General features: G+C 48.7%; 1 protein-coding gene across 19 annotated transcripts in view; it reads left to right on the top strand.

The window, feature by feature from the left end:
• The window catches only part of DLG1 (discs large MAGUK scaffold protein 1), a 1,304,904-nt gene that overhangs the window by 1,066,979 nt on the left and 210,010 nt on the right, over positions 1–27,915 (top strand). For all 19 annotated transcript variants that reach the window (XM_086944257.1, XM_086944255.1, XM_086944253.1 and 16 more), the window contains one exon: positions 865–1,021. In XM_086944257.1, the coding sequence (XP_086800383.1) occupies positions 865–1,021 (157 nt within the window). The remainder of the gene's footprint in view (positions 1–864; positions 1,022–27,915) is intronic.

Genomic DNA, 27,915 nt, shown 5'->3' with positions numbered 1-27,915 from the left:
CTGTTTGCCTCAAAGGCACGAAACAAATTGGTGGAACTGACGTCAGCACGCCGACAAGGTCTTCTTATGGCTCCGATGACATCATGCATAGTCGCAAGCGGAGCTGTGCTATTGTGACGTCCTTGTTGACGTACGAGAGTGATGAGAAAAGGTTTCTGTGGACTGCTGAGCAAGGTGTAATTCAAAAGGTGAGGAATCCATAGGCAGATACTGTATGCACCAGAAAAAGTGTTACCAAAGGTAAGTAACTTGTTCTTCAAGTTTATTACCACAGCAAAATTGGCATGAGAAAAACGCCTTTTACTTCCTCACAAACTGTATTTAACAATTACTGTACATAAAGAAACACTAAATCTTCACGAGGTCTGTAACTATAAGTTCACTATACTGGTCAGGTTTCACTCTTTGCTTCTAGTTTTGGTTAAAACCTTTTGATAAAACAAACATGTATGAAAAATGGAATGTTATTAACCATGTATGCAGATGCGCAGAACATCATATGCTCTTTATTATCATTGTTGAGAGCGGGTAGGAGCATCATGACTCAACGGTCATGCCCCCCAAAACTTAATTCAAAAAATTAGCATACTACTTTTTGTGTGTGTACATTACATATTAAATGTGCTCAGGTGTATTTATTTATAAAGCGCCCTGTCACCAGCTATGGGTAGCATTTGCACTCTATATTCAACTGCTATAACATAAAATTAATGCATCAAAATAAGTCTGCGAATCATTTGCATTGAAAAAGAATATTATGTGTTTGTATTCTCTTTATGTAAAATGGCATCATGTATAGATGTTTAATAAACGTATTTGTTAATAAAAAATTAAGACACTATCTCTACTTATTATGCTGTTTAGGGAACCTCGAAAGGTTTTACTGCACCGAGGATCTACAGGTCTTGGCTTCAACATCGTTGGAGGGGAGGACGGTGAAGGGATTTTCATTTCCTTCATTTTAGCTGGAGGTCCTGCAGATTTAAGTGGAGAGCTCCGAAAGGGGGATCGAATTATTTCGGTACGGTTTAACAATAAACATTTCATAACATGCATGTAAAATAAAAATTTCATTTAGACATCTACCCATATCTTTTCTTTACATTTAGGATGTAATTTATACCTTTTACAGTGGATTGTAAATTGTTGAATTTACTTGCACGTTTTAGAACCTTAAGAGTGAAAGAAGAACCCTACTGACTATATTTATTTCACGCATTTATGAACAATTATTCAAGTTTCACTAGGAAAATACATGCTGTAATGTTAATCCATGAAGTCACTAAATGGTTGAAGAAAAGAAATGCTGATGATGTAGCACGCGCTGACCGACTTAAGTGAAAGAGGAAATGGTAGTGTTGGGTGGGAAAACGGTTTGTTTTCTAGAAGACCTTGATTGAAAAATAGAAATACGTGCCACTATCATGAAACTGCATAAATGTGGCTTTCTGTATTTGTTGTCACTTATCTGATAAAGACGCCTAGCCACAGATTCCTTAACTTAGAATTATCCCCAGGCGTCAGACTGAATCCAGAGTTCTTTTGTGAGCATTACCCCTAGACACTTGTAGGTGGCGTTGTTTGGCTCCGCGTGGTGGAGTCCATGCCAGAAGTGGCGTGCACAGGGCCTATTTAGGCACCACCACAACAAGCTGATGTTGGTTCTTTTCTTTCTGCACCAGTCAGTGCAAATCCGGTGAGAGCTACTCCTAATACTTTTTTGACTAACTTTTTTTCCACTTTTATCAAGGTTTTTTGATATCTTTGTCCTGGTGTAGCAGGGATGCCCACAAGGAAAGCTGGCATCAAGCCCAGGAACACCTGTCACCTACCTATGCCAGTGACAGGCCCTCATCTCGTTTGCCTCTGCTGCCAGGAGCACCACCACGACGCAAAGACCTGCATCGACTGCCGTGCCATGCACTTGGCCTGCTCTGCGCCTCCCTGAATTTCTGGGATCTGGCACTACACCCGCCTAACTCTGCAAATTTTATGAGGCCATGCGCTTCATGTTTGGGCAGACCGTCCCCACTGTAGTGCCTTTGAGCTACGTGAGTTTGGGAGTGGCACCGATTGGTTCCCCGGCGGTGGGTCCGCCCTAAGCGCCATTCGGGCCTCTTGGATCCACAGATGGATCTGGACCGGTGCCGGTCGTACCATTGTGGTACTGCAATTCTGGACCCTGCCGTTTCACCAGCCTCGGGGTCCACACACTCGTATCGCAAATGTCGTCGTACCATGACGAATTTGGTATCGACAGACCGGTAATGATTAGGACATCATCCCTATGCATTTGCGTCCTGATCGAGTGATGCTGACACCCTTAAATCGTGGTTTCTGTCTCGAACCCTCAGACGCCATTTTGTGAACGGCATCCATCTTGTAGCTTGTCCTCATATAGTCAATTGATTAAAACCGAGTTTGATCTGAAAGGACACGTCCACCGTAGCGGACTTTCCCATGACCCGGCCAAGCTGACTCCACTGCCTCCAGCCAAGCCTGTTTGGGCAGCTCCTCGCCCAGTGGCCGAGCCAGATATCATCAAGGCACAACATGTCATAAACCCTTCACTACATACAGACCCTGTTTTCCCATACACACACACACACCTGTCCATGATTCTTGTTTATGGCCAGTTTTATGATGGGAGGGTGCTCGACCTTATTGGCATTTCATCGATATCTGATGGGAGTTCTGGATCTGGCGGGGTAATCCATCACCAACTGGACATCTGAAATATGTGCTGACTGGCATGACTTCGCTCTTTGTATTATTGTGGAAATATTTGTATTGCCATATCGTAAACTTAAGAATTCTTGCCTACAGCTGTTATTTATGTATATAAGGAGAAGTCTGGTTCTGTAAAAACGAACAGTCTCCTGAGAACTTACGGCCCGTGCTGTCGTACTTCTAGGACACATGTTACTTGGTTGCAGCCAATAAAACTCGATCTCTGACTTCAACTAGAAGACTCTGTGTTTCTGTAAGTCCAGAACAGGGAGAACCTAGAGGTCTTCGGGTGTGGTCCCCTGGCACCACCGGGTCTCTAAAAACCCGGCACCTCAGTTGGCGCCCAACTCGAGGCGATATCAAGCGGTGACGGTCCAAGCCAGATGTTCGTGAGGAGCTTCGTGTGAAAATTCCGGAGGACGGCCAGCCACTTCAGCGACCCCTGCATGTCGACGTGGTTCCGAAGGTCTTTGCTGCGAGGTTCCCCGCGTCCCGACGGCTACGAAGGACTGCTGCCCTGACTATCGCCCTGTTTTGGACCCAGTGATCCTTGGTAGAGCGAAACGATAGACGAGTCTTCTAGTGACGTCACCGATCTTCAATACTCAGTTAAGTATAAGTGGAGCGTCTCCTAGTTCTTAGTTTGGTTCTTAGTCTTGGTATCCCAGAGATACGGTTTGTATTGGTACTTGCAAGCACCAAAACCGAGGGACTCGTGTATTCACGAAAATATCGTAATTAGATAATCCCTTGAAGTTTGAAGCTAGACTAGTGAGCGAAGATGCCTGGTCTCAGCAGACTTGGAAACTTGTTTTGTCTTGGTTGTAGTAGGGACTCCCGATTAGAGGATTCGTGTCTGGTTCCTCCGATTGGAACTCCAACATATGAGTTATATATAAAGCATGGAGTAGGTCCTATTGCGTATAATGAGGTATGGATAAAATACACCCGCAAAGATGGTGTTTTAAAATGGCCCCAACATGGTAGTTTTGACTCAGAAATATTAGACAACCTCGAGGTCAAATTGTTCAAGAAGAAAGCCCGGCCGGCGATGTTTGACTCTTTTCGCTTATGGCGCAAAGAAGCCAAACAGAAAGAAATAAAATTAGCAAAGAAAAACAAAAGAGGTATGTCGATGGTACAAGCTGCCATCGCATACAGGGATAATGAGGAAGAGCAGGAAAGTGAACAAATGCTCAGAAGCAAGAAACTAGCAATAGATAAATGCTACCCGATGTTACCACATGAGGGACAAGACTCAAAGGGTACATCCGAGAAAGATCCAATGATGTCCCATTTATTGAACTCACCACCCCCATATACATCAAGTGTTGTGGGACCCCCGAGACGTATTGTTATACCGCGCCCTGGCGCACGAAAAGCAGCTCTTGCACAAGCACCAGCTCCTCTTCAGCTGGTTCCTACTTCTCCGGCGCAGCCTTCTCAAGGGCCGCCGCCTTTGCTCCACACTCCATCTACTTCTACAACTTTGCCTACCGCTCCAACTATTGACTATGATACTACGTCTGCTACTGCTTCAACTTCCTCTGCTGTTGCTTCGATTTCCTCTTTACATCAGCCTGTCTTTTCTGGTGCATCTGCCTTGCCGCAAGCTTCTCCTTCTGTCAGACAGAGAGTGACAAGTACTGTCACTGGTCTATTATCGCCTTTCTTCGGGTCGCCCAAAACGACCCCTAAAACAGAACGTAGACAGGTGCGTAGTCAACTACCCGACTACGAGGAGAGAGAAGTGCTGAACGAGTTAGCACGCAAATGGGTTACTGATACTGTAAGGTATGATGTTCAGTCTGTCATGAAAGTCTTCAGTCAATGGGATCCGTCCACTCAGATATGTGTTTGAGGAGATGTGCGTGTACCTCTGGGAAGATTTACAAGACAATGACCCAAAACGCAGAATGCAAGAACTAGCCCGCATGCGATTCAAATTTTACGAAGGCATGATAGTAGGTGCCGATGTTGGAAAAGCAATGGATCTTTTGTTATCTTATAGGAGTCAGGGAAACGGCTCTAGATCATTCGATGAGGATGATGTGTCTGGTCGGAAAAAGGCGCAACAATACCCCATGAGAGAGGTTCCTCCAGTATGGAGGGAAGGTGATGCGAATGCACAACCACCTGTTCCACCGCATTTCCAGCGAGTATGGGTACATGTCCCCTGGAAAAGATCCGAAGTTTTAGCACTCAAACAGACATTACCTGATCCACGTAAAAACCCAGCAGGATATTACAAGGAGTTGTCACAGACTGCCAGCTCATGTATAATGAATTTAGCAGATATAGACATGTTGTTTGGGAATGTTGTTCCGCATCCTTTATGGAGTAAAATTTGTCATACAGATCACGATCAAGAACTAGGTGACTTATGGGCTAATATTACTGCTACTGATGCTAGACAAATTGGTGGTTCTAAACCCGAGCCCTTAATAGCAGAACTTCCCGGTAGGATTATCGCGTACATGAAAACGTTAATGCCTGAATTGCGCGTAAATTGGGACAAGCTGTACGCATGCAATCAGAAGAAAGATGAGAATGTGTCTGACTTTTTCACGAGATTTGAGGAGACTTTCACTGATCACAGTGGTCAGGACATGGCTACCGAGGGAGGCCAAAGATTGTTTGTAGACAAATTTGTACATAATCTGCTTCCTGAACTGTGCAATAAATTGAAAGATTCAGAGAGTGCTTGGGCTGTCTCCACGTCAGCACAGATTTTAGCCACGCCCAGTACTACGAAAATAGGCGCAAAGACGAGCTAGACAAGACAGAGAAGAAGACTAAAGAACTAAAGACTAAAGTTCTTCTCCAGCAAGCGTATCCGCCTCGCACTCCTAGTCAACCCAATTATCAGCAACCACAGCAGTATTCGAGAAACGCGCAAGGAAACGAGTTTTCCCACCAGCGTTCTCCGTATGGCCCAAATCAATGTGCATATTGCAAAGAAGAGGGTCATTTCAAAAGTAATTGTGCAGCTCTTGCGCGATGCTTGAATGGTGTTTCCGGCGCAAGAGGTAGAGGTGTTCAACAGGTTCCTAGAGGTAGGGGCCATGGAAATTTCCCCCAGAACACCACTCCTTTTCCGCCTCAGAATTCTATGAATAGCTTTGACCAACAGAATAATGCATCTTTCAGGTCAGCTCAGTACTATGCAGATGACTATTACGCCGAAAACGAGAATGAGGGTAATAGTTGCTAGGACAGCATGGACAAAGAGAGGGAGTTGTTTCAGTTCCAGTAGACCAGAATGGACCTTATGTCGAGGTGATTACATCTGGAGTGTCGGAGCCATTTCTGCTGGATACTGGTGCTACAAAAAGTTTGATTATGCACTCAAAACTTCCTGGCGCACCTTTGTCTGGCGAAATGAATGTTTCAGTAGGTTTTTCTGGCGCCCCTGTTCGATCTCCAGTCCCATGCCCCTTTCTGTTGGCCCATGCGAATTAGAAGCACCCCTCATTCTTACCACAGGTTGTGGCGAAAATTTGTTAGGTTTAGATTTGCTGAAGTGACTATATGCGACCTTGTACTGTTCTCCTTCGGGAGTACAACTTACGCCTGGTAAGATAGTGATGAGTTGTCATCCCTTCCAGATGTACTTTGGGCGAATGGTTCTAACGATGTGGGTCATTTAGAGATAGCACCGTATGTCATAACATTAAAAGCTAATGTTAGGTTGCCACGTATTCCCCAATATAGAATATCAAACGAATGTGAAAAGGCTTTGTTAGCGATCGTCTATGATCTGATTGCGAAAGATGTCATCGAAGAAACTACAGGCAACATTTGTAACAGTCCTGTTTTGCCTGTCTTAAAGCGTACCGATCCTTCACAGCCCCCCTGTGTACCGATTTGTGATCGATCTAAGGGAAGTGAATAAGATCGTTGTACCGCAGTTTCCAGTCGTTCCCGACATTACTGCCTTATTGACAATGGTTCCAGCCTCAGCCAATTGGTTTTCGGTGATTGACCTGAAGAATGCTTTCTTCAGCATCCCGATTGCCGAGGAGAGCAGAGATATCTTCGGCTTCAATCTAGGAGGACGAAGCTTCCGCTTTAAACGCGCTCCTCAGGGCTACTGTGAGAGCCCATCAATATTCAGTCAAGCTCTGAAAACACAACTAGACACGATTATTCTACCTGGTGGCGCGACTCTGATCCAGTATGTAGACGATCTACTGATCGCTGCAGATACTGAAGAAATATGCAAGCAAGCCACGTTGTCATTGTTGCGTCATTTATGTGACATGAAGCACAAAGTCTCGCTTTCCAAACTACAATTTTGCCGACAAGAAGTAACCTACTTAGGTCACATCTTATCGAAGGAGGGAAGGAGACTGACCCTAGAAAGAATACAGGCGATTGCAGAACTGAGTGTCCCAAGGACACAAAGAGAAGTGCGTGCCTTCTTGGGCATTACATCGTACTGTAGACAATGGATACCGAACTTCTCACTGTTGGCCAAACCTTTGCTGGCATTAATGGGTAAAGACACACCCAATCCTTTGCCTTGGTCTGAAGATTGTCAGGCGAGTTTCCATGAGTTGCGTGAGGCATTATGTTCGGCTCCTGTGTTGGGCAACCCCGACTACAGCAAGCCGTTTACATTATACGTCCACGAGAAGGAAGGTTGCGCATTATCAGTCTTGACACAGCACTTTGGGGACAAACAACGCCCATGTGCATATTTCTCCGCGACTCTAGATCCCGTAGCTAAGGCATTACCGAGTTGCTTGAGGGCCACTGCCGCAGCGGCTGTCTATATTCGACAGTCCGCTGGGTTAGTCATGAATAATACTCTGACCGTTATGGTCCCACATGCAGTAGACATTTTACTAAACAGAACGAAGACACAACATCTGACTAGTGCTCGACTGTCCAGCTATGAATTGACCCTGTTAGCAAGTCACATTCACATAAAAAGGTGCCATACACTCAACCCCGCTACGTTATTACCTATTCCAGCAAAGACAGATTAGGTCGATAAACATGATTGCTGTTTTAGAACAGAGGAAGAGACGAAAGGGAGAGTAGACTTACAGGACACTCCTCTCTCTGAATGTAATGATAATTTATGGGTTGATTGTTCATGTTTCAAGTTGCCGAATGGTGATACGACTGCAGCATATGCCGTGACAACATTACACACGATTGTAGAGACAGCTCGCATCCCCCACAATTCTGCGCAAGCAGCAGAGTTAGTCGCACTCACAAGAGCGTGCGTGTTGGCGAAAGGAAAACAAGTGAATGTGTACACTGATAGTCAGTACGCCTTTGGCGTAGCCCACAGTTTTGGAAGATTGTGGCGTGAACGTGGGTTCCTGACGTCGCATGGTGCAAAGATTCAACACGGCCAGCTAGTACACGACCTTCTCGAGTCACTGACCTTGCCCCTACAGGTTGCGATCGTGAAGTGTAGCGCGCATAGAAAGATCCGAGATGATGTTGGTCGAGGGAATGCATTTGCCGATGAAGTCGCGAAAGAGACTGCAAGGAACACAATGAGTCGGATGTATGTTGTAGGTCCTGCTAGATGGACCCCTGATGTGGGTATGTGTGAGGACACCATCGAAAGCGTGAAGTCCATACAAGCTGACGCGACTGAGAAAGAGGTGAATGAATGGAGAGAAAGCAAGGGTAGGTTAGACGCGAATGGTTGTTGGGTCGAACTGTCAGAACATCAGCGATGGTTCTTACCGGGTGCTCATGTGCTCGCAGTGGTAACGATGGCCCATGGAATGGCACATGTCAGTGTGAAAGGAATATGTAAGTTGTTGGCCCCAGTATGGCAGAATAGTGGTATCCCAAAATGTGCAGAGAATCTGGTCAGAAATTGTATGGTGTGTTTGAAGCACAATCCCGGTAGAGGAACTCCAACCCCAGCTGGTCATTTTGCACCTCCAACGTATCCGTTCAAGGTCTTGCAACTCGACTTAATTCACATGGAGAGGTGCAATAACCTAAAATATGTTCTTGTTGTCATTTGCGCTTTCTCCAGGTGGGTAGAAGCATACCCCCTTAAGAACAACACTGCATTGTCAACTGCCAAAGCCCTTGTCAAAGAATTCTTCCCTAGATTCGGCATGCCTAGGATTGTCTGGAGTGATAATGGAAGTGAATTTGTGGGACAAGTAATGAAGAGAGTGTGTGAGTGTCTAGGCATCCGCCAGAAGTTCCATGCTGCAAACCACCCCCAGTCGGCAGGCCTGGTAGAGTGCTATAATGGCACGTTAAAATTGAAATTGGCCAAAATCCAAGCCAGCACAGGTCTCAAGTGGCCAGACGCCCTGCCTTTAGCACTCCTGTCTACCAGGATGATTGTCCATTCCAGACTGGGACTTAGCCCGCACGAGATCGTCTTCGGGCGCCCAGCAAATATATGGGGAGTACCGAGGCCAAGAAAGCTCAGTGAAATAGAGTACCCTGCACTGTTTGACTATTTGCACGAATTGACAACTAAACTGCATGCTTTACATCAACAGGTCCACAGCTCCTCTCCACCGGCATCTGACGATCCAGGCCATGCTATCGAACCTGGCTCCTGGCTCCTGATTCGCAACTTCAGACGAGCAAAGAACGAGGAGCCTCGCTGGACCGGACCTTTACAGGTTTTGCTGTCGACCCGCTCTGCAGTACGTGTCCACGGAAAGAAACATTGGGTGCACGGCGCCCATTGCAAAAGGGTCCCGTTGCCCCTTCCATACGACCGATGGGTCCAGCAAGGAGTCGCTGACTCCGAGACTGAGTTTGTACCACGTTTTGTCCCCTGCAGCGATGCACGACTAAAAGGAACTGGTACCGACAAAGAGAGCGATCGTATTTTGCAAGAATCTGTGCCACCGTCGCTGCAGTTGGACACTACAGAACCTGAAACATTGTTCAAAGATCACACCGTGCCTGAGAAAGAACGTTATAATCTGAGGCCAAGACCAAGGAACTGACATACCCGAATCAGTGCGATCTTCCCTTTTCCCATGAACTATTTTTGATTCCACAGCTCTCTCGCCCAGGGAACTAGCGCATTTTTGATTTTCGAACCGCCATCCGGTTCTGCTGCTAAGGCCGCTGTTGAAGTCTGAGGAGTGCAGCCGGGGACGCCTAGGTCAACGGTTCTGGTCAGTCTGAGGGAATCACCCCGGACTGGTTAGAGCGCACATCTTGGCAGAAGCAACCTCCCACCGCGGGCAGCAACCAGAGGATGGAGTTTCCAAGGGTAGAAGAGACCTGCTAGACGCATGAACTTTGAAAAGAGAATATGCACTATAATGGCAAAGAGACGTTTTCTAGTGTTGAGCATCTCAATGTTGTGTAGTATAATAATGTTTTTGACTGGTTATGCTCTGTCCATCTTCCGAGTTCCATTCATACACGACACTCAGCTCACACCTTCTCCTACCGTTTCCACACACTCCTTCCATCCACTACCTGAACACGAGTCTGCCAGAAGACTCGAATTTGGGAACAATTCATTTGTCCTACTCCTACACCAGCACCAATCTGTTATGAACACCACGAACTGTTGGATATGTGGACTCATGCCACACACAACCGATAAGGGTATCCCTTACTTCGTCCTGCCCTTCAGTTATTTCGGGTCCTTGTGGGCTTTCCAGACCATGTTCTTGTTCTCCCTTGAACCATACATTCGAGGGGAAAACTCAAATAACAGGGCACTAGTGGAAGGAATCAAGAACATGAGTAGAGATATTGGCACGATCAGAGCAACTCCCAAGGATGAGTTTACCCCATACAGTAGGTGGAACATCACCAAGTATGGGATTTCATTAAGTGAGAGCCAGAAATCAAAGAAATCATCCTCAGTATGGGTAGTACCCCACCGTGGTCATCTGTGTCTGCAAGGTATTGGCAGGGATCCCAAAGCACAGTTGGGGAAGAGCATATGCACGGAAACGTATGTGTTTGCATCCCGAACTTCCCCTCCATTCTTGGCGGCTAAGGGTACATACTTCATCTGCCACGACAAAGCATACACATGGTTGCCCGCTGACTTCTCGGGCACATGCTTCATCTCGTTTCTGCTGCCACCCACCTACACGGCCAGGGCAGATTACCATCGGACAAGGACAGTTAGGGGTGTCGTGAGTCAAGACGACACCGCGGGTCAAGAGTTTGGAGACTTCGCAAAGGGTTTTCTGCCATTTTGGGGGCCTATGGTGAACAGCAGGAACATTCGACAATTGACGAGGATAGTTGAGTCCGCCGTGACTGAAACGGCCGGTGCCCTTAGCAACTTAACAGCTGAGCTTCAATCGGATCGACTTATGACCCTTCAAAACCGGGTTGCCCTGGATGTCATACTTGCAGACCGTGGTGGTGTATGTAGAGTGATCCAATCTAGTTGCTGCATTTTCATCCCCGATAATGCTCCGACAGTATACCATGCCATCTCCAAGTTACACAAAATCTCTGATTCCCTTCACATGGAGAAAGGGGATTGGTCTCTGCTAGGGTGGTTCTGGGAACTGATCTCTGCCTGGGGATGGAAGACTCTGATCTTCATTGGGATGATCTTAGCCGTTCTGTTTATGTTCTGCCTGTTTGTACAGTGCGCCCCTGCATTATGTGGCTTCTGTGCTACTTCATGTGTGAGGAAGCCTGTGTCAAGGGACGAATTGAGCAACGGAATGATGCTCCAGCAGCATCTCCACGAATTCATCAATACAGATCTGGATTCAGATTAGAGTTATTGCCTAATATGAGGGCAAAAGGAGGGTCTGTGGTACTGCAGTTCTGGACCCTGCCGTTTCACCAGCCTCGGGGTCCACACACTCGTATCGCAAATGTCGTCGTACCATGACGAATTTGGTATCGACAGACCGGTAATGATTAGGACATCATCCCTATGCATTTGCGTCATGATCGAGTGATGCTGACATCCTTAAATCGTGGTTTCCGTCTCGAACCCTCAGACGCCATTTTGTGAACGGCATCCATCTTGTAGCTTGCCCTCATATAGTCAATTGATTAAAACCGAGTTTGATCTGAAAGGACACGTCCACCGTAGCTGACTTCCCCATGACCCGGCCGAGCTGACTCCACTGCCTCCAGCCAACCCTGTTTGGGCAGCTCCTCGCCCAGTGGCCGAGCCAGATATCATCAAGGCACAACATGTCATAAACCCTTCACTACATACAGACCCTGTTTTCCCATACACACACACACTTGTCCATGATTCTTGTTTATGGCCAGTTTTATGATGGGAGGGTGCTCGACCTTATTGGCATTTCATCGATATCTGATGGGAGTTCTGGATCTGGCGGGGTAATCCATCACCAACTGGACATCTGAAATATGTGCTGACCAGCATGACTTCGCTCTTTGTATTATTGTGGAAATATTTGTATTGCCATATCGTAAACTTAAGAATTCTTGCCTACAGCTGTTATTTATGTATATAAGGAGAAGTCTGGTTCTGTCAAAACGAACAGTATCCTTAGAACTTACGGCCCGTGCTGTCGTACTTCTAGGACACATGTTACTTGGTTGCAGCCAATAAAACTCGATCTCTGACTTCAACTAGAAGACTCTGTGTTTCTGTAAGTCCAGAACAGGGAGAACCTAGAGGTCTTCGGGTGTGGTCCCCTGGCACCACCGGGTCTCTAAAAACCCGGCACCTCACCATCTCGACCTTCTCCGACACCGGTCCCAATGTCGACCCTACCTGCGCCGCCGCCATCCCCACTCTCATCCCAGACTCTGACATGGAGTTGGAGAGGCGTTGCCTGACGTCTATTCCACGCTGATTGGAGCCTTGCCCTCCAGAGCCTAAGGCTTATTCATACATGCCAGCACTTGTGGAGGAATGGGAGGTGTTAGACCTGACATCATTGGCTTGAGTCTCTCCTCCATTTTTCTGTTTGCCTCTACTGTTTTACGATGTTTTGCTGGTATATGCTTTGGGCGCCGTGTCACTGCTGATCAGTGCCATAGCGCAAGTGCTCCCTATGTTAAAATGATGTATCTATTGTATCCATGTTTGGCTTATTTGGTTTACTGTCAGTCCCTAGTCTAGTGCACCAGGAGTGCCGGGGCTTGTAAATACAAATGCCGCTCGTGGGCTTGCAGCACGTGTTGTGCCACCCACAGGAGCGGCCTTGTAAAAGAATGTCTACGGGTCGGTCATTGCGAGACCCACGTGCAGTCTTGCACTGTCACGTCGGCTGCGCAGGTATACCTACCTGCCAGCCCTCCAACCTTCCCTTAACTTCATGTTAGTCACCCCTATGGTAGGCCCATGGGCAGGGTGCATTGTAAGTGTAAGGTAGGACAAGCCTGACCAAGTTGGCATGTCCTGATAGTGAAGTGCCGCCATCTTAGTGCTTCACTATTGCGAGGTAGCCTGCTCTCCGTTGGATAGAATGGGCCGCCGGGATTATTAATGCTATGATCCTAGCTGGCTCGGAGAGTACGGTGCAATGTCGAGTTTGGTATCCCTGAACTCGGGGTTTAATTACGCATCCATTGGTGTGGATGGTTTTTGGACTCTGGGTTCGAAAGTAGTACTTTTAGAAAGTGTCTATTTTCTTGTCTAACCATATCTGGTCTCTGCTGGTCTTACGTGTGTGACAGGAGCTGGGTGGCTCCAAGAGGTCTGGATGAGTCAGTGTGGGATGAGTGGGACATTTACGTTGAGAGTAGGGGGAGAGTAGTTGTTGATAGCCTGCCTTGCCTGATACAATGCTGGCTCCACCTCCTGCCAAGCGGCTGATGGCTCTGTGCCTGCCATGGACGATCCTAGCCCCACCTCCTGCCAGGAGGGCGATAGCTCTGCTCCTGCCAGTATCAATGCTGGCTCCACCTCCTGCGGGGCGTCTGAGGACCCGGCCCGGCTCAATGAATAGACCAGGTGCGACTACCTAGCTCCACCCACCACGGACCCAGGATGTTGGGAAACCCCCGGCATAGACAAAGGGATCAAAGACGAAAAGGGGTATAAGAGAAGGACCCCTGAACTAGGAAATCAGATCACTTCTGACAAGGAACCCTGTAACCAAGGACAAGAAGCCTGCTGATCTAAAAAGGACTGCCTACCCCTTCTGCCAGTGTGCTGTTGTTGGGGGAATCCTGCAGTGCTCCTTTATTTTTGCCAAGGAACCAGGAGAGAGGAACTGTGTGTGTACTCTCACGCTTGCTAAGAAAATCTCCAAGGACTGGAAGAGTGCCAGTCTCCTGCTGAAGTCACAGGGCTAAACGACTTCATCTGTTAAAAGTGCTATTTGCTGGAGTGTGAATCCAGCACCTCTGAAAGAACCAGCAATCACGACGATCGGACGCTGGGCCCGACCGACGCCAGCAGCAACGCCAGTGAGTAGGAGTACGGCTCTAACTCCAGAGGACCTCGTGTCTACCCCGCTGCTGATCGCATCAACCGTGTGCCCTTCGACGCCGTGAGCGCTGCTCACTCTGTGCAACTGCATCATCCACAACGCCTGCTGAGGCCTGATCGACACCGAAGACGCGACGCCGGATTGCTCGACGCCGCTGATCATCGTGTGCATCATTTTCCTAAGGTACTGTGTTATTGGGGGTCCGTGTGACTCCAGGCCCGGCGCAGCGCTCCTCGCGGTCGACGCCGAACCTGTGGATTATCTTTGCCCCGGCGTTGTGTAGCTCCCGTGTGAGTTACCCTATTGCTAAGAACTGTGTTTCCAAGAAGAAGAATTGCTTGATACTAAAGACTTTTGTGCTAAAGAAGAAACTACCTTTGAACTATCCTTTTTCCTTCCTGAACGTATTTATTCCGATTGTGTACAGTTTTGCCGTTATTTGGTCTTGTGCTAAGTCTTATATAAAAATACTTATTTTTATAATACTACTGTGTCGTGTCCATTTGTAGCGTATTCACGTTATTACTGTATGTGGTCATAATTGCTTAACACACAGCCTCTGAGATAAGCCTGTTCTGCTCTGCCAAGCTACCAAGGGGGTGAGCAGGGGTTATCGAAGGGTGTGATCCCCTTGCCCTGACTAGAAAAGGAGTGTCCCTATTTGTCAGAAGTGCATACCTCTGCCAACTAGAGACAGCCGGTTCTAACAGGAGGGGTCACTGGACCCTGAAGAATACCAGCCCTAGACCCCACCATGGACTGGTGTGAGGAATGGATGGACGCCAGTGGGCTGGACATCTGTACAGATAGTGGCATGATCTCTCCTCCTACCATGGCTATGGAGGAGGGAGCTTCTTTCGCTGTGATAAGAGGAGCCGAGGTCCTGGACCTTAGCCTGTCCTTAGTGGCAGTCAAAACTACTGTCTTGGCAGAGGTACTTCAGCCAAGAGTGACCCCCCCCTCTGAACTGCTTCTCTCTTTTAGTGAAGCCCTTACGGACATCCTGCTTGAGAGCTGGTCCAGTCTCTGCATAGGGGCTCCTGGACCTGGAGAAATGCCCGCTATCATCGCCCCACCACAGAGTAACCCAATTTCCTCACTCAACATCCTATCCGGAAGAGCTTGGTGGTCCAAGCTTCCACTTCCCGCGTAAACCCTGGTGAATTCCTTGTCTCTCCACCAGGTAGGTAAACCAAGAGGCTGGAAGCAGTAGGCAAGAAAATGTTTTCTCCCACCAGCCTTCCCTGCGATCCGTGAACATTGCATGCCTTTTGGTCTGTTACTTCCATGCACTGGGATTCGGTTGCACAGGTTCTGCCCATTTTCCCGGAGGAGGCCCGGGCCATGCTATCCAAAGGTATGGCAGATGGGAGAGATGCATCTAAGTTCACGATCAGATGTGGGCTGGATATGACCAACTCGCTAGGCAGAGTAATTTTTTTTTGTCAGTGGCCTTGTAATGCCACGTCTGGCTGAGAACTACTGGCTTTTCAGGGGATGTCCAAGCATCGCTTGAGGGCATGCCCTTTATTGGCTGCTGTCTCTTCGAAGACAAAACGGACTTTGTGCTGGAGCACTTAAAGGATAGCAGAGCTACGACCAGGTCCTTGGACCTATCCATGCCCCGTACTAACACAAGTCCACCTTTCGCAGCCATTGAAGGGAGCTTCCAGCTGTGTCCTTTCCTGCCATGCCACCACAGCACGCAAGCTCCCCAGCCTGTGTGTGGCAGAGGGCATGGTATCCCCAGACCTTGTGGGTCGGGCAGCCAGTAGTTTGGAAAGTTCAGCACGCCCGGCTGCTGCAGCTTCCAGACCTCCTTAGTTCGCCCTCCAGCCATCATAGGCACCCAGTGGGCGGCAGAATACGCTATTACCTGCACCATTGGAGGTCTATAACATCAGACCGCTGGATTCTTCTGAGTGTCTTAAGGGGCTGCTCACTTCCCTCTGCGACTACCTTTCTCAAGTCCTTCTCTTTATTCTTTCGTTTGCCCAACAGGTCTCTGCTCTGGGCACCTTACATAGCTATCTTTCTGCCAGATCACCCATCCCTGTTCAAATCCCCTGTTTTATATAGGTTTTTGTAAGGTCTGTAATACGTTTCCACCATCACCATTCATCATGCTTTAGTTGGACCTTAATCTAGTACCCCCCTTTCGAATGCCCTCTCAATTTACTTGGATCACACACAACAATTCCGGGTGGATGACCAGCTCTCTGTTGGCTACATGGGCGCTAAAAAAGGTCGGGCGGTACACAAACGGACCATCTTTAGATGGGTCGTTTTGTGTGTCAAAGCTTGCTATTCTTTGGGAAAGAAGGAGCCTCCTGTGGGGCTACGTGCCCATTCCACGAGGGCGACAGCAGCTACCATTGCTTTGGGACGGGGAGTCCCCCTCAATGACATCTGTCAGGCAGCGATGTGGGCATCTCTGCACACATTCACAAAACACTACTGCCTGGACAGCCAAGTCCAGAGAGATGGCTTTTTTGGTCGTTCTGTTCTTCAGGACATTCTGGTGTGAACTTGGTTTGCAGACCCACCTCTGGGGCTGGTTTTGCTGGGGTATCTATTCACATGGTAAGGAATCGATAACTAATTGTCTCTTTCAGATGAACAAGTTACTTACCTTCGGTAATGATATATCTGTAAGGGACATAGATTAGTTATAGATTCCTTACTGCGCCACCCATCCTCTCCGTTCTGCAAACTGACTTCTAGGGTTAAGGGTTTCCTTTCAGGGCCCTAGTTTTGCACACCAGTGGGCAAGTGGGAAAGTCGTGTTCAGAGCCAATGTCAGCGCGAAAGGGGGGCGTCTAAGTAGCTGCCACAACGTCATCCCGTCGACCACGACGACTAACGCGGAGCCTACCGACGCCACCTTTCGACGCGCAGGGGTACTCTGACGAGAAAGTCTCTGGATCCAGTCTGACGCTTGGGGGTAATTCACAAGGTAAGGAATCTATAATTAATCTGTGTCTTACGGATATATTGTTACCAAAGGTAAGTAACTTGTTCGTTTTCCCTAGTGGAGTTTTTTTGTGTATATTGGTGAAGTCTGGCAGTTCATCTAACAAAGAGCGGATAAACGGGCTCTCAGGCTTGGGATCACTAACTCGGTGAAAATCACACCCGGCCCGCTCACCCCGCCTCAGCCATTATTCGCGAGCACCGCAGGACTTACCGGAACTGATCGGGACGTCTAGCTGAATCAAGTCAAGAGCGTCCCCAGGGCTCCCCGGCTGCCAAACGGTCCTGCCGAGGAGCCCAGGGAGACGAATCCTGCGGGTTCTTGCCAGGCCAGCCCGACAACTTGCCCCGCAGTAAGAAGTCCTGGAACGGACCCCCACGCAGACAGAGCTGCCCGGCAGGCATCAAGAGAAGAGCGAGGAGTTATGGAGAGGTCGGAAGGACCTCCCGATGGACGCTCATGCGGATTCCCTCGAGGATCAGCCATGATGGCCCGCATACCGGAGCTCGTATTGAGTCGAGGAGCGGCTCCCCCCACCCTGAATTGTGCATTGAAAAGAGCTGGGAAAGGAATTTGTACACACTCCGGTTTGGCAAGAGGTAGTCGCCTGGCCCAAGATGGCCGACGCCTGAGAAAGTGCCTGACAGAGCATTGATCCCGTGAAGCTCCTCGTGCCCCTGCTCATCGGAGCTTGCAGTCGGAGGAAGGCTGGGCTCCCCCCTCCTTAGACCTGCTCAAAGGGAAGCGGAAATTAAAATTAAAAACAAATTAGGAAGTCAAAAAGGATCCAGAAAGACTTGGAGTCTATCCTTTGACCCCAAATGGCCGACACATAGGACTCCACCGGTTGAAGGTTTTGCAGCTTCATTAAGCTTTCGTGCCCCCGCCCACTGGGTCACTCACATGGATGAAGGCCCCCTCCCCTCCCTCAGTTAAAAGGAAGCCCAAAAAAGAAAGCCTAAAAGATCCAGAAAGACTGGAAGTCCATGCCTTGCCCCAAGATGGCTGACACCTAGGACCGCTCTGGTTAAAGATTTAAAGCATCCACTAAGCTTTCCGTGCCTCCGCCCACTGGGTCACCCATTTGGAGGAAGGGCCCCCTTAGACATGCCCAAAAGGAAGCTCATAAAGGAGCCTGCCTGTTCACGCTTCTGCCGAATGGATGCCCCAGAACCTTTATCTCTCCCACTCGTGTCAACTCAGCCCTCCGACCACCCCCAATCAGACAAATAGATCACACTGACCCTACCTCCCTCACTAAGCAGCAATTACTCTCCCATCCTAACCGATAGGTCCCCTCTCCTATATGGTCCACTGCTATATCACCCCATAACAGGGTATTCAGAACCCCACCGACTCCTTTCGTGACAACTAGTTCCCATAGCCATCTATTTCTCCCATCGGTACGCAATGGCATTGTGCACAAGGGAGTACCATGGCTCATATAGCAGATAGGTCCCCAGCGTGCCGGCCAAACACTAGGCGTCTTCAGTTGCACATAGTCGTCGCTCCCAGACCAAGGGAGTCTCGCCTCTTAACAGCAGCTCGGCAACCCCCATCTATTTAGTAAGCAACAATGGCACCGGGCACTCTAACTTCGTGGACCAACTCATGCCGGTCCATATGAAACCGCACGGCGTGAATGCCTTCGCTATTAGCTTCCCCCCTAGCCTTTCTTCAAAAGCAAGAAAAAACTTCAAGCTGAATCTAATCAGACAGCACCCAGAAACGGTATTTGTGGACACTTACCACTGCTCCTCCAAAGGGCAGGTAAAGATGGATCTCATCTTCCACACCGATAGGCCTGAGAACTGGAACACCACATTAAGAATGCAACTTCACATATCCAAAACCACGACCACCTCACATAGCTGTAAACTGACTACCTCTCTCCCCAACAAGGCTACTAAAAACAGGAATACATCTGTGACCGTTTATTCAAAAGGCACAGTTTTAATACAGGCTAACAACGAGAACTTAGAGGCCTTCGACTCCTTCTTCCCTGCTCTTCGTTCCACCCTGCGTCACTCTTCGAACTACTCCTCCCCAACCTCCTTCCTTGGCCAACATGCCCCATCAGGCAAAGCAAATACCTACTCCCGCTCCCCTGAGTTCCTTCAGCCGCCCCCTAGAAGCCCCTCCCACTCTTCCGCCCCCTTGAATCGTGCCCTTCACTCTTCCGAGGTAGAACGGATCCCACCATCCTCTCAAACTCATCCTCGCCATCATCACTCCTCCAACCCACCGGCTCACTCTACTGACCTCTCTTCCACGCCCGCAGAGTCACCGAGGCAGAGCCCTCGATTAGACCCCCCACCGAGGGTCGCTAACAAGAGACAGCTGGGGCGACCGACCTACCTTTAGGCCTCACAACTCGACCCTGATCCACACCCCGCTAAATGTCCCTACCCAAAACCGCACGGCCCCATCCCAGGCCATCTTTCAGACCGACTCTATCCTTCTAAAGCCGCATCTCGGGCTCTCACCCGCCCTCAAGAACCAGCGGCAGAGTCCTACCTGGAGCGATGCTGAGATCCCACTTCAGCCTCCCATGAGAATCAAAGCCCCCGCATCTGGGGTACAGATTCCTCCTAGTAAGGATGCTGAGATCCAATCACAAAGACCTTCCAGAACTAAAGCAGCAATGTCTGCTGAATAAGCTTTGGACTTAGCCTCCACCTATGTCTCTCCTCTCCCAGCTTCCTCGAATTCCAATATTCAAGTGATCACAGGCTTCAGAAGAGACCACCCCCGCAAAAACTACAAGACCCCAACCCTCCCCTCCCTTTCCTCAATACCGAGGGCCCCATCAGGAGAGTATCCAAGCAATAGGAAATTATCCACCAACTACATGCTCGTTAACTGTAGATCAGCCCCAAGCATGCAACGGAATTAGCAGAAGCCATCCTCTCTCAGGATTTAGATATTGTGTTCATCACGGAGTCATGGCTGAACGAGATCTCCCCTCCCTGTTTTGATATGCTGGTGCCCCCAGGTTTCTCCATCATCAACAAAGATGGAAAAGACCAACGAGGTGGAGGTGTTGCCATCATCCATAAGGAGGATATAGACATCACTGTAATGGACTCCTGCAAGTATAGCTCCTTTGAATGTTTCACTATCAACATCAAAACGAAGGATAAAAGCCCATTAGTTGGTCACCTGCTCTATCACCCACCAGGTAACACCCCCACATTTGGGGAACATTTATCCGACTTGATAGCCCATTGTACTCTCAAAGACACTAACTTCTTAATCCTGGTTGATCTCAACCTACGCTGAAGCGAAGCCAACAACACGCTAATTCAATCGCTCAATAATCTCCTCTGCGACAATAACCTGTCCCAACACTGCTCGGAAGAAACTCACAACAAAGGAGCGACCTTGGATGCCATCATTGCCCATCGAGACATAATCATGATTGAAAACATTCTTCCAGTGGACTGGTCGGATCACCACATGATCTTATTCCACATCAACAAAAAAGTTCTATCCCTGCCTCCTGTGTAAGATCCCCCCCCCCGCCCCCACCCAATTGTCTAGAAATCTCACCCAGATCCCCCTGGACATCATGGAATAAATGCCAAAGGTGCTCCTACCCAGCCACAAGGACCTCTCCACAAATGATCCTATCTTGCTACATAACATGAATATGGTATCCCTGCCTGACCAACTAGCACCCCTGAAACATAAAAAAAAACGAGCCATTCCGTCCCGATCTTGGTTCGACTCTGACATTAATGACGAAAGGAGACAACTAAGAGCCGGAGAAAGACGCTGGAGGAGCATGCCCACTGCCTTCCACCGCGATCAACTCAGAACTATCAGGAAGAAATACAACAGTCATATCAGGAACAAACAAATCTGTATATTTCCGCTCTGCACTGGACTACGCAAAAAACAGACCCTTGGAGCTCCTCAAGATCATCAGACAACAAACTTCCAAACCTGATACGGTCTTGGGACAGGCTTCTAAAGAACGGTGCTACAACTTCACCACCTTCTTCAATGACAAAATCTGCAAGATCGAGCGCTCTCTGGACAACAACTGCTCCTCCCCTCCTCTTAGCAGCCCAGCTCGGGTGCTTGGTGGCGCTCCCACGCTCAACGTTACATCCTGGTCACTCTTGTGAGAAGTTAGCCTGGCATATGATATCCACTAGTTCTAATGGGCACCTTGCACCAGTCTAATCAACCCTTATTGATGGTGGTTGTAAAGTCAACCTTATAGAAAGCTATCCTGGTGGTAGCATGGACCAGCAGTCAATAGGCTAAGACTTCAGAGAGCATGTGAAGCCAGCTGTTTTACCAATTATAATCCATTGAATACCAAATGAAAGGACACCTCACAAGGTATATATCAAATATGTATGTATTTATTCTAAACACAACCCCTCTGCACTCTTTGAGGTCCGAGGTAAAAGTACATCACAAGTTACTTAATTAGCATACGATAAGTTGCACAATATACAGTAATGCCCTAGGGGCCTCACGAATCATATACTAAGAAAGTGGTATAAGAACCACGTCGGAAATAGAGAGTAGGCCTAGGGAATCGCTGGGGCTACACTAAACAACCAAAGGTTAGGAAGTAGGAGGCCACGGGAGACGCGTGCAGTGTCTAAACACAGTCGCGAGTTACCATTGACTTATAATGGGAAACAAAGAAGTTACAAAGTTACTGTTTAAGGACACTTCCGCATGGACTAGGATGGAACCATTTTAAACTAGGACACTTCGAGAGTCAAGACCCACGGGAGCACCGGAGTACTCGTGTTACCTCACCCAGGGAAGCCGGGTGCATAGGTGTCTTTTCATGTTGGGTTTCGTCGTCGTTTTCTATGGAGATCTGCAAAGAAGTGCTGCAGGCGACCAAAGGAAAAGTGTCCGGGTGGATCCAAGGGTGGATCGGTGATGTGAAGAACCTGAAAGCAGAGGGGACAGAGTCGGGGTTACCTAGCCAGTGACCAGGAAGGAACCAGAAAGGAACCAGGCGATGCTGCGTGCTTGAAGGTGAAGAAGGTGAGTTTGTCTCTTCAGCCACGAGGTCCAGGAGGCATCGACGAAGACCAGGCGCTGGTTTCAAGCTGTCCTATGATGGATCTAGATGACTACGGTGTCGGTATACGGATTGGACCCAACAAGCTTAGGCAACTGCAACCCACGCAGGATGTCGAGATTGGCTCTGTTGCAGATCAGCAAGGTCTTTGGCGCTTATCCTTTTCAGGAAAGCTGGAGCAACTAGGAAAGCAAAGCAAATTCAAGATGGCGTCTTCAGGGGGCTCACTAGCCAACGGGCAAGGAACCGGGAAGATGCGTCGAGCTCAAAGGCGGGGCCCACGGGACACTCGCGGAGTGTGGGGGCCTGGGCTTCGGTGCAAATGGTGCTCGGGGCTGGGGCTTCTCGTACCCCAATGCACAACTTACTGAGGCTTCAGGAAAGGAGTGCAGGTAGCAAAATGCAGGATGTCCAAGGTGTTCGGTCCCACGTCTCTCGTGTCCGCCACGGGTCTCAGCTTTGCTGTGGATGTGGAGCTGGGTCAGAGAAGTCTGGAAGTCCAGTTCTTGAGTCGCAGAGTCTTCGGATTCTGACGGGAGCCTTGAAACTGCAGACCGGCGAAATTGCTGTTGGTCCCTGTTTGCACAGGGTGGTCACTCCTTGACCACAAGGGAGATGTCTTTCGTCTTCCAGTCAGAATGGAATGTCGATGGTCCAAGATATGTCTTTCAAAGATTCGTTCAGGATAATCTAAAGTCCTGGGGACACAGCTCCTATACTTATACTAAGGATGGGGGCTGGATTACCTGACTAGATCCCTCCTATGGGTGGACCTGAGAAGGGGATGGTTAGACCCCTTTCCCTTTGTCCCGTTTTGCACCAGTGCTGGGGCTGGAGTGCCCCAGCAACTGGTTTGAACCGGGCTATGTATGGAGCACCTTGTGTGCCCCAGGCAGTGTCTAGATGCATTCACTGAATGCAGCCCTCCCTGCACCAATACACAAAACCCCTGTCTGGGGAGGTGCTGGCCCCTCCCTGGACAGGAAACCTATTGTCCAGGCCTCCCCTGCTGGAGTTTCGTCCAGCAGCAGGAGGTCAGACTTGTGTCTGTGGCAGCAGCATCCATTTTGTGATGCTGAGGCTCTGTTTAATTTTAACCGGGTAAAGCAGTAACATACATGACTTTTCCCTCTAGAATGGTGGAATGCTACCCCCGCCGCCAGAATTGGCGGGGGGTAGTATTCCAAAGTGTTCGACACCTTACACGACATGTTTTGATAAAGCCAAACCAAAGTTAGCATTAACCGTGAGGATTATAATGCACTTATGAGTATATGGTATGCCTATATCATAGAACAGCTATAAGGAGATGGTTCCGAAAGCTGCAGAGGGGCTCAGCTCATGCTAGGGCACCCTCTCACATAAAACCAAGCACTCTCCCTCCAGGATTGTCGAGGCCTACCATAGGAGTGACTTATAGGTGCATATGTGTCTATATATAAGGTAGATATAGGTATACTATATCTAAGTAAGTGGTGATTACACCACCTTACCCAGGCTGTGTGAACAGACCTGTGGTGTCAGTTTAGAGGGCCAGCCAGGGGTGGCATAATACGTGCTGCAGCCCCTGGTAGGCCTTGGATGCACCTATGCCCTGGGTACCTATGGTACACTATACAGGGACTCACAAAGGTGACCCAATACCCAATCTGGTATGTACCTAAAGTACATGGTATCAATTTAGAGAGAGAACAGCTGGGCTGTGGGTCTGATTAGAAGGCCCACAGCCACATTAAAGTCGTAAAAACAGAGAATCACAGCAAAAAGTAGGGGTGACCATAGGAAGCAGACCCTACTCTCCTACAATTCTTCCACCCCATTCCAGAGGAAGAGATAGTCAAATGTATCACCACCTCTAAACCTTCATCTCACACCCTAGACCCTCTCCCTGCTCAACTCACCCAAAAATGTAAACATTCCCTTGCTCCACTCTGGTGCAGGATTATAAACCGCTCCCTAAAAACCGTAATTGTTCCTGATTGTCTGAAAGTGGGTCAAGTCCCCCCGCTGCTGAAAAAAACAGGCCTGGACATAAATGACCTAAACAACTTCAGACCCGTCTCCAACCTTCCTCTTCTTTCCAAAATCCTAGAAAAATGTGTATTCCAACAATTAACTCAACACCTGGACAATATCCACCTCCTTGACTCCCATCAGTCCGGATTCAGGAAAGGATGCAGTACAGAAACCATAATCCTCAACATAATTGATGATATTCACAAATCACTGGACTCAGACCAATGCTGCCTCCTCATTCTCCTAGACATATTGGCAGCATTCGACACAGTTTACCACAAACTTCTCAAAGCTCTCGAAGAAATGGCCGGTTTCAACGAGGTGGTCCTCAAATGGTTCTCCTTATTCCTACTCAACCTCTCCCAGAAAATCGGGAATCAGTGGGGGGTCTAATCGAATCAAAATCAGATGCTTCGAATCCGACCTTCAACCAGTCTGGAGGGGAGTCCCACAAGGATTAGGGCTCTCCCCTCTACTCTTTAACATTTACATGGAACCCTTTGCCACCTTACTCAGAAAGGCCAACATCCCTTTTCACCTATATGCGGATGACACCCAAATATACCTGGAAATCTCCTCTGCCAAAGACATCCAAAGACTCAATGAAACACAAGAGAATTGCAATGCTGGCTGTCAAGCAACCACTTAAAACTGAACCCGGACAAAACCAAACTGCTCCTCATCTCTAACAAGAGAACCCACAAGTGGTCGAATGGCTAAAAGAGATGGATGCACTCAACGGGAAACTCACCCTGGCTGATTCTGTTAAATCATTAGGCATCACGCTAGACTCAAAACTGGACATGACCAAACACATTAAGATTTTGGCTAAGAGCGCCTTCCTTGACCTTAAACTACTAAACAAAATAAAACCTTTCATTCCACCCAAGGATCTCAAACAAGCCACCCAAACATTGGTACTGTCAAGACTGGATTATGGAAACTCAGTCCTCTCTGTAATAGCAAAAACACACCTTGCTCCGCTGAAAACAACCCTCAGTACGGCTGCCAGAATGGTCACTGGAATAAAGAAATTTGACTACATCTCTCCTGCACTCAAAGAACTCAAGTGGCTTCCAATAGAAATGCGGGCGAACTTCAGAACGGCCTGCCTCACCCACAAAGCCCTCCACACAGGCAAACCCCAATATCTGGCGTCCAAACTCAAAAAAACAGGTCAGAACAGGAACCTTAGAAGCTCCAATACCTTACTTCTTATCCCCCTAAAACGACCACAAAAAAGACCGCGGCCAGATCCTTCGCCGGCAATGCGCCCAAAATATGGAACTCTATTCCCCCCACATCAGAACTATTCCCTCCTTTGCTAAATTCGAAAGTCAGCTCAAAATCCTTTCCCTCGATAGATCGCTAGCGATTAGATAGGATCAGCCAGAGTGCTGAAAATGACACTAAACCTCCCTCGGTTGTGGGATAACAAGTCCTTGTAACGGAACTTCTCAACATCTTCTTTACTACGACTCTCATCCGGATTGTGTCACTGTACTGTAATTTGTTCTGCTCCCTTTTGCTCTCTTTATTGTAATCTGTCCTGCTACCGTTGTTCTGCTCTGCAACTGTTGTGAAGCGCTCCGATACCTTCCGGTCAGGCTAGCACTATGCAAAACTTCGTAAATAAAAAAAAGAGCACTGACAAAGTCAAAAGGCTGGCAGCCTGCACCAAAGCGGTTCATGTTACCAACACTGACATTCAAAGAAATGCCTTGTCCTTTGTCAGAAGAATGTACCATGCACTAATCTGTTGTGTATGTGCTTTAATACACCACTTACAATTCAAAGGTAATCTTCTGACTTCTATTTATAAAACTCTTTTAAATCAACCCCACTTAATTCTACTAATGCAGTGTATTGGGGAAAAGAGCCATATCAGCTTCCATGTTTGAGCCCAAAGATACTTTTCCATCATGGGTTTTTCTTTCTGGTGCAGCTGAGGCAATTTGTGATTTGCCAGTTAATAACAAACACCTTCTCTTAAATAAATCCATAGCTTGTAGATATGACAATTTGGTTTTGTTTGGTGTGTAAATCAATGTGTGATGCAAGATGGCCGCCTGGTAGGAGCTCCTGTGAGGAGCTCCCAGTGCTGGGGATCCCATTCGGGCATTATCCCTGTTAGCACCTACCAGCACGACGGAACGAAAGTAGAAAGAAGAACGGAACGAAAGAGTAATTGGATCGAGTAACTGGATTGACTAATGACCCCTGAAATGCCCCGCGATTGGACTTTCGACTCAGACACCCTCATCACTGACGCGGGAGCCTGCTGAGCCGACACTGCGGACCACCCTGCCGACACTGCGGATCACCCTGCCGACACTGCGGATCACCCTGCCACCAGCCCTGCACTGGATCCAAGGCGGCATAAGAGCGTCGCGTCACAGGGGCGGCTGAAACTCCAGGAGCCTGTTCTCGACAGCTCGACGACTTCGGAGGGCTGGAAGAGGTCCCCCGCTACACGGCGGAGGAAGGCACTGGAGCTCGGCTGCTGATCCACCCCTAAGCTGCAAAGGAAGCCCAAAGGCATACACGGCAGCATCGGAGGGCACCCCTGGCAGCATAGGAGGGCACCCCCTGCGCAGAGGCGGCTAAAGCTCCGTGAGCCTGCTGAGCCGGAACCGCCCGCCCGCATCACCGCAGTGAGTCTCAGAGGCTACGGAGGGCTAAGTAAAGCCGCAGCAGAGGAGCTACAGCGAGCGACGCCAGAGGAGTGAAAGTGGCCCCCCTACCGTCCGCTCCACGGTGGAGGACGCCGGCTGCTACTAAGTAGCAGTCCCCCCCCCCCCACCCTCCCCCCGCTCCGCAGCACCGGAGACAGGACACGGGCTCAGGAGATGGATGCGCCCGGAGGGTATGGCGCCGCCGCGGCCCAGGGGAGCGACTGAGTAGAGCCCTGAAAACTGAGGAGAGCCCTGAGACCAACAACGGGAGTGGTTCTGCGACAGAAGACTGAAGCCTGCCCCCGTCGGCTCCGTTGGATACCGGGTGATTACCTATGCTGCGTCTCACGGTGATACAGGCTTGAAGCCATGATCTAATCTAATCTATGGAGATCAATCACACGCAATTCACAAATTCTCTGCAAATCGGAAGGGACTGAGACACTTTGTGAATTAATACATTGCTTCTGAAAGACTCTGAGGTCGGACTCAGGGGGCACACAGAGACTTGAGGTATTTGTATTTTTCCTACCCGCCTGCTCACTTTTAAACTACCTCCTTTGTTCAAAATGGCTGGAGCCATAAACCTGTAACAATAAATCCCCCCCCCCCCCCCTCCCCCCACGGTACCTCTGTCCACGAGGCTCCTCAGTTTAACTCCCCCACACAGAGATAAGCATTCCTCCCAGATAGATGGAGCATTGCTGGCTCAGATAGAAAGTGAAACTCCTCCCCCTATGCTTAAAGTAACAGCAGCAGACAGAGGACTAATATCTCCACCTCCCCTGCATGCATGAAGGAGAAGGGAATCTGCTCTTCTGTGCTAGCTAAGCAACAGCAGCTAACAGAGGACTAATGTCTCTATCCCACCTATTTGGCGGACATGTTTGACTAGTCTCTCTCATGGGCGGACATCCTGGATTAGTCATTCTCTTCTTTATCTGAACACTCGCTAAGAATTTATCATTCTAGACTAGACCTACTGAGTACTCTGCGCAGTTAGGTATCTACACCCTCTTGTGAAAGAATGCCTGCCTATTATTGTATTATTATACTTTTAACTATATTCTGAACATGTGTAATGCACAGAATGCTACC

This window comes from Lissotriton vulgaris, chromosome 11 (assembly GCF_964263255.1).
Source record: "Lissotriton vulgaris chromosome 11, aLisVul1.2, whole genome shotgun sequence".
Taxonomy (NCBI): Eukaryota; Metazoa; Chordata; class Amphibia; order Caudata; family Salamandridae; genus Lissotriton; species Lissotriton vulgaris.
The sequence above is the reverse complement of the archived record's forward strand: the minus strand, read 5'-3'. Positions and strand labels throughout refer to the sequence as shown.